The following is a 6,639-nucleotide window of genomic DNA, read 5'->3' as shown; positions in this document are numbered from 1 at the left end:
CCGTAATCAGACAACGCTTTATGCGTGATCGTCCCATTCCGAAGTGCAGCTTGCGATGTGATCTTGCCGGTTAACTAACCAGGAAATTTTCCACTTTGTGGTTCTTTGCATTTGACGTCGATTCGTTGGAGACCAAAATAGGTAGGATATAATGGTGACGAACCACAGTAGAGACGACATTATGGCCAAGCAAAGTAACTGGGAACCAATAGTGTTGGGTCGGGACGTGATGCTATTTCACCACAAATTGGTTGTTAAAAGAGTTCTGTTTTTGTTGCTATGCCTCCAGCAGGTTTAGTCATTCATAGCTGTAACACCCACTGGTATAGGTTGATTTCCACATCCTGGCGCCTACGTTAGAAATCGCCCACTATGTTCATCAGCTACATGTGCTATTGCATATGTTTTCTAACTCTTCCACTGTAGATGTTCTGCAATGACGCATCACAAGTAAACTGCCTTGCACTCAAAAGTAAACGTAATTTCCGTGTTTTGCACGGGCGCATACAAGTTGATTTACCACCACAGGTAATGGGAATTACCACAGGTTAACGGAGCCGTACGTGTTGATGGAGTTAAATAGCAAAACCCGTAAATCCTCCCTACTAGTAAATTTTTCCCCGGTTAAGAACCACTATAAGCTTAATATCTCCATGTTTACATCAAGCGTACGAGGTATTTTTATCTTTCTAACAGGTTTCCATACGTAAGAAGTATCCATTAAGAGGCCGCACCCCTCACTGTTGCGGAGGAACTCTCATCAACAGATGTTACGTCCTCACAGCCGCACATTGTGTCGAATCCAGTTCGAAATCGTGAGTAATTTCCGAAGTTCTTTCATGATGGAATAAATTAGCACAAAGTTCCAGACAGATTCAGGCTCGTAAAAAGTTTGCATTTCGGTGCGCGTTGTGAGAATTTGGTGTCGGTTTTAAGTTTGATTTCCTACGACAAGGTTTTCCACCTGGGGTCCACAGACCTCCTATGAACAATAATGCTTCCAGCTATGAAGTTCATTTTGTACATAAGGATATCACGAAATAAGGTCTCAAAAAATTTCGTTGTTGGTATGGAGTGCCATAGAGTTAAAACAAATTACCATGGAAACCATTTCCATAGTTACAGGTTCACCAATGAGACGATCGTTCGGGTGGGCGATTACTACAACCGTGACGGACTCCAATTCAGCCAATCAGAGGGCGTAGAGGATTCACGTGACCTAGATATTGAAGAGGTTTACAGACATCCTTACTACTCGTATCATTCGAGTCCAACCAACGACTTGGCGTTGATTAAATTGAGACAATGCGTTTCATTCAAGTAAGATAAATTCACAAGGGACCTGGTACATTCCAAATTAGAATGCATTGCCTTGGTTTTTACACAACGTAAACGTAATACGCCCGAAGCTAGGAGTTATTAAATATCATGTGGAGATATCATTGTTTCATTTTAAACTTATTTCTGTGGTTGCAGTCGATTTGTGCGACCAGCATGTGTGCCTCTCGGACAAAACCAGTTTTCGTCACAATCTCGATGTGGAATATCTGGGTGGGGGGCGCATGGTCCCAGACACTGTAAGTTTTTTATGCTTTTCTGTGCATGAGTCGCTTTAACAGATGCTTGTCGACAGTTACGTTATTAGATAAGGGTTTTTGAATAAAACTGGAATGCCGGACTATTTTCAAACACGTTTCAAAATTGCCTTTCCATCCGCCTGCCAGAATGTGAATGTATAGGCGATGCATTCGATGCAGCTTATAATCATGTAATACAGCACTGATGATAAACACATGTCGTTTGAAATGTCTGTTTAACAATTTGGGTTTTGGCTTCTAATTCAAGGTTATTCACTTCAGTATTTTGCACACAGACAAGGGTTTTTGAAAACTTCAAGTTTCTTTTCCCAAATCTTTCCACAAACCGATATGGAATCATCTCTAACACCTGCGCGTTATGAATTAACCTCTGTATTCTGTCGGTACAATTTCATAGTACAGCTCATTCAATCTACGGTCGGCATATGTAACATTTGTCAGTTACAACAACGAACACTGTGATGCAGTGTTGACGAAACTTGCAAAAGTCTTGCCAACCACAACCTTTAAGAATCACATCACAACATGCTTGTTGTTCGGCAGTTAACCCCATGGATTATCCACCCTGCCTCCAGCAGGCGCCAGTGAGCATATTTCCCAAGGAGAATTGCAGCCGACTGCTCGGTGTTGACTACCTTAAGCACTCCATGATGTGCGCTGCGGTGAGAACAACAATTTTTAATACCCATGCTGCCTTTTAAAGTTAATCTATCAAATATCTCTTACTTTCCTGTTTAGTTTAGAATGCAACGTTTTGTAATTTTTGTTGTTGTTGCGATTGTTCGATGTCTGTTTTGACTTTTTCATTTACAGGTAGTTTTTTTGCCTGAAGCACTTGTGTATTTTTCGTGTTGTTTGTTCAGCAATTGAACCAAACGTACATTTTCGGTTGTCATGGCTCGCACGTGTAATATAAACACTTTAGGCAACTGCAAAAAAAATTTCTATCTTAGAAATCGCATTTTTTTAACTGTTGGCACTTTTATATTCCAGAAAGATGGCACTGACACGTGTCGGGGTGACAGTGGGGGTCCTTTGGCATGTTTAGACCCCAACACGACACGTCACACTATCTGGGGTATCACAAGTTGGGGAATCGGTTGTGGAAACGTAAACAAACCTGGGATTTACACGAGGGTGTCAAGCTATGTTCGTTGGCTTTACCTCAAAATGCGACTGAGACCAACTGATGAACAGTTTATGAGCGACGTTCGATCTTTCCGAGTGCTTGACAAATATTGCCAACATTACTGATTGTGTCTGCTGTGTGCGTTTGTACTCGTGTATTTGACTTTCATCCAAAGATTTTTAATTGTGCTTTACAAACTACTTTTTTAGTAATCTGTTCTTCGTGGCACAATAAAACGTGACTTTTATTGACCCTGAGGAAACCTTGCTGGATAGCAGATAAAACATCGGTAAATAAAAGTGTACGTTTAATTGTGCCAGAAGAACAGATTAATTAAAACATATTATTCTTGACAGCTAGAACGACCTGATATTTACCGAATAAAACCGAACTCTAAAGCCTGTTTTCTTTGCATTTCGTGTTATACACGTTTAAGCCATAACCGTGATGAAATGAGATCAAAATTTTTTTATATTTTTGTGAAAAAAACATCAACATCAAAGTTATTTGCAAAGGATCCACTTTCTATTCACGTGTGTTCAAAATTTATTGACAAAAGCTTTGTGGTTGAAGATTGGATCAACAGGATCTTCTTGTCTGCATTGACACAACTAAACCGGTGTGCACTAACTAACGCCGTTCCGTTGTAATGTTCCTTTTCCGGCAACTGTTCTCTGAATATATGTGGGGAGTTTTTGTTGAAACCGACGCGCGTGATGTTGTCAGGATGCACTGACGCGCTAGAGCGCAACTGCCAGACCACCTTCACATATACGTAGGGCAGTGTTTCCCAACCGGTGGTACGAGTACCACTAGTGGTACGAGACGGCATTGTAGGTGGTACGCGAGCACCTTTTCGCAATTCACGGATATTGTTCGAATTGAAAAAAACCGTAAATGAACCCAAAATGTTCGTTACTTCATCCCCAAAGTGGTACGCAACCACAAAAAGGTTGGTAATCACTGACGTAGGGGATCTCTACAACCGTAATCAGACAACGCTTTATGCGTGATCGTCCCATTCCGAAGTGCAGCTTGCGATGTGATCTTGCCGGTTAACTAACCAGGAAATTTTCCACTTTGTGGTTCTTTGCATTTGACGTCGATTCGTTGGAGACCAAAATAGGTAGGAACTAATGGTGACGAACCACAGTAGAGATTACATTATGGCCAAGCAAAGCAACTGGGAACCAATAGTGTTGGGTCGGGACGTGATGTTATTTCACCACAAATTGGTTGTTAAAAGAGTTTTGTTTTTGTTGCTATGCCTCCAGCAGGTTTAGTCATTCATAGCTTTAACACCCACTGTTATAGGTTGATTTCCACATCCTGGCGCCTACGTTAGAAATCGCCCACTATGTTCATCAGCTACATGTGCTATTGCATATGTTTTCTAACTCTTCCACTGTAGATGTTCTGCAATAACGCATCACAAGTAAACTGCCTTACACTCAAAAGTAAACGTAATTTCCGTGTTTTGCACGGGCGCATACAGGTTGATATACCACCACAGGTAATGGGAATTACCACAGGTTAACGGAGCCGTACGTGTTGATGGAGTTAAATAGCAAAACCCGTAAATCCTCCCTACTAGTAAATTTTTCACCGGTTAAGAACCACTATAAGCTTAATATCTCCATGTTTACATCAAGCGTACGAGGTATTTTTATCTTTCTAACAGGTTTCCATACGTAAGAAGTATCCATTAAGAGGCCGCACTCCTCACTCTTGCGGAGGAACTCTCATCAACAGATGTTACATCCTCACAGCCGCACATTGTGTCGAATCCAGTTCGAAACCGTGAGTAATTTCCGAAGTTCTTTCATGATGGAATAAATTAGCACAAAGTTCCAGACAGATTCAGGCTCGTAAAAAGTTTGCATTTCGGTGCGCGTTGTGAGAATTTGGTGTCGATTTTAAGTTTGATTTCCTACGACAAGGTTTTCCACCTGGGGTCCACAGACCTCCTATGAACAATAATGCTTCCAGCTATCAAGTTCATTTTGTACATAAGGATATCACGAAATAAGGTCTCAAAAAATTTCGTTGTTGGTATGGAGTGCCATAGAGTTAAAACAAATTACCATGGAAACCATTTCCATGGTTACAGGTTCACCAATGAGACGATCGTTCGGGTGGGCGATTACTACAACCATGACGGACTCCAATTCAGCCAATCAGAGGGCGTAGAGGATTCACGTGACCTAGATATTGAAGAGGTTTACAGACATCCTTACTACTCGTATCATTCGAGTCCAACCAACGACTTGGCGTTGATTAAATTGAGACAATGCGTTTCATTCAAGTAAGATAAATTCACAAGGGACCTGGTACATTCCAAATTAGAATGCATTGCCTTGGTTTTTACACAACGTAAACGTAATACGCCCGAAGCTAGGAGTTATTAAATATCATTTGGAGATATTATTGTTTCATTTTAAACTTATTTCTGTGGTTGCAGTCGATTTGTGCGACCAGCATGTGTGCCTCTCGGACAAAACCAGTTTTCGTCACAATCTCGATGTGGAATATCTGGGTGGGGGGCGCATGGTCCCAGACACTGTAAGTTTTTTATGCTTTTCTGTGCATGAGTCGCTTTAACAGATGCTTGTCGACAGTTACGTTATTAGATAAGGGTTTTTGAATAAAACTGGAAGGCCGGACTATTTTAAACACGTTTCAAAATTGCCTTTCCATCCGCCTGCCAGAATGTGAATGTATAGGCGATGCATTCGATGCAGCTTATAATCATGTAATATAGCACTGATGATAAACACATGTCGTTTGAAATGTCTGTTTAACAACTTGGGTTTTGGCTTCTAATTCAAGGTTATTCACTTCAGTATTTTGCACATAGACAAGGGTTTTTGAAAACTTCAAGTTTCTTTTCCCAAATCTTTCCACAAACACCTGCGCGTTGTGAATTAACCTCTGTATTCTGTCGGTACAATTTCATAGTACAGCTCATTCAATCTACGGTCGGCATATATAACATTTGTCAGTTACAACAACGAACACTGTGATGCAGTGTTGACGAAACTTGCAAAAGCTCTTACCAACCACAACCTTTAAGAATCACATCACAACATGCTTGTTGTTCGGCAGTTAACCCCATGGATTATCCACCCTGCCTCCAGCAGGCGCCAGTGAGCATATTTCCCAATGAGAATTGCAGCCGACTGCTCGGTGTTGACTACCTTAAGCACTCCATGATGTGCGCTGCGGTGAGAACAACAATTTTCAATACCCATGCTGCCTTTTACAGTTAATCTATCAAATATCTCTTACTTTCCTGTTTAGTTTAGAATGCAACGTTTTGTAATTTTTGTTGTTGTTGCGATTGTTCGATGTCTGTTTTAACTTTTTCATTTACAGGTAGTTTTTTTGCCTGAAGCACTTGTGTATTTTTCGTGTTGTTTGCTCAGAAATTGAACCAAACGTACTTTTATATTCCAGAAAAGATGGTACTGACACGTGTCGGGGTGACAGTGGGGGTCCTTTGGCACGTTTAGACCCCAACACGACACGTCACACTATCTGGGGTATCACAAGTTGGGGAATCGGTTGTTGAAACGTAAACAAACCTGGGATTTACACGAGGGTGTCAAGCTATGTTCGTTGGCTTTACCTCAAAATGCGACTGAGACCAACTGATGAACAGTTTATGAGCGACGTTCGATCTTTCCGAGTGCTTGACAAATATTGCCAACATTACTGATTGTGTCTGCTGTGTGCGTTTGTACTCGTGTATTTGACTTTGATCCAAAGATTTTTAATTGTGCTTTACAAACTACTTTTTTAGTAATCTGTTCTTCTTGGCACAATTAAACTTACTTTTATTGACCCTGAGGAAGCCTTGCTGGATAGCAGGCGAAACGACGGTGAATAAAAGTGTACGTTTAATTGTGCCAG

At 41.0% G+C, this 6,639-nt stretch overlaps 1 protein-coding gene across 1 annotated transcript; it reads left to right on the top strand.

The window, feature by feature from the left end:
• Positions 1-151: 151 nt before the first annotated feature.
• LOC145909656 (transmembrane protease serine 9-like) lies at positions 152-5,996 on the top strand. Its single transcript, XM_082997012.1, has 11 exons — positions 152-226; positions 427-528; positions 697-815; positions 1,120-1,320; positions 1,477-1,577; positions 2,142-2,260; positions 2,592-2,708; positions 4,409-4,527; positions 4,838-5,032; positions 5,189-5,289; positions 5,833-5,996. The coding sequence occupies exons 1-11, from the start codon at positions 152-154 to the stop codon at positions 5,994-5,996; spliced, it is 1,413 nt and encodes a 470-aa protein (XP_082853138.1).
• The last annotated feature ends 643 nt before the right edge of the window (positions 5,997-6,639 follow it).

The sequence above is a fragment of the Ascidia mentula genome, chromosome 7 (assembly GCF_947561715.1).
Source record: "Ascidia mentula chromosome 7, kaAscMent1.1, whole genome shotgun sequence".
Classification (NCBI taxonomy): Eukaryota; Metazoa; Chordata; class Ascidiacea; order Phlebobranchia; family Ascidiidae; genus Ascidia; species Ascidia mentula.
The sequence above is the reverse complement of the archived record's forward strand: the minus strand, read 5'-3'. Positions and strand labels throughout refer to the sequence as shown.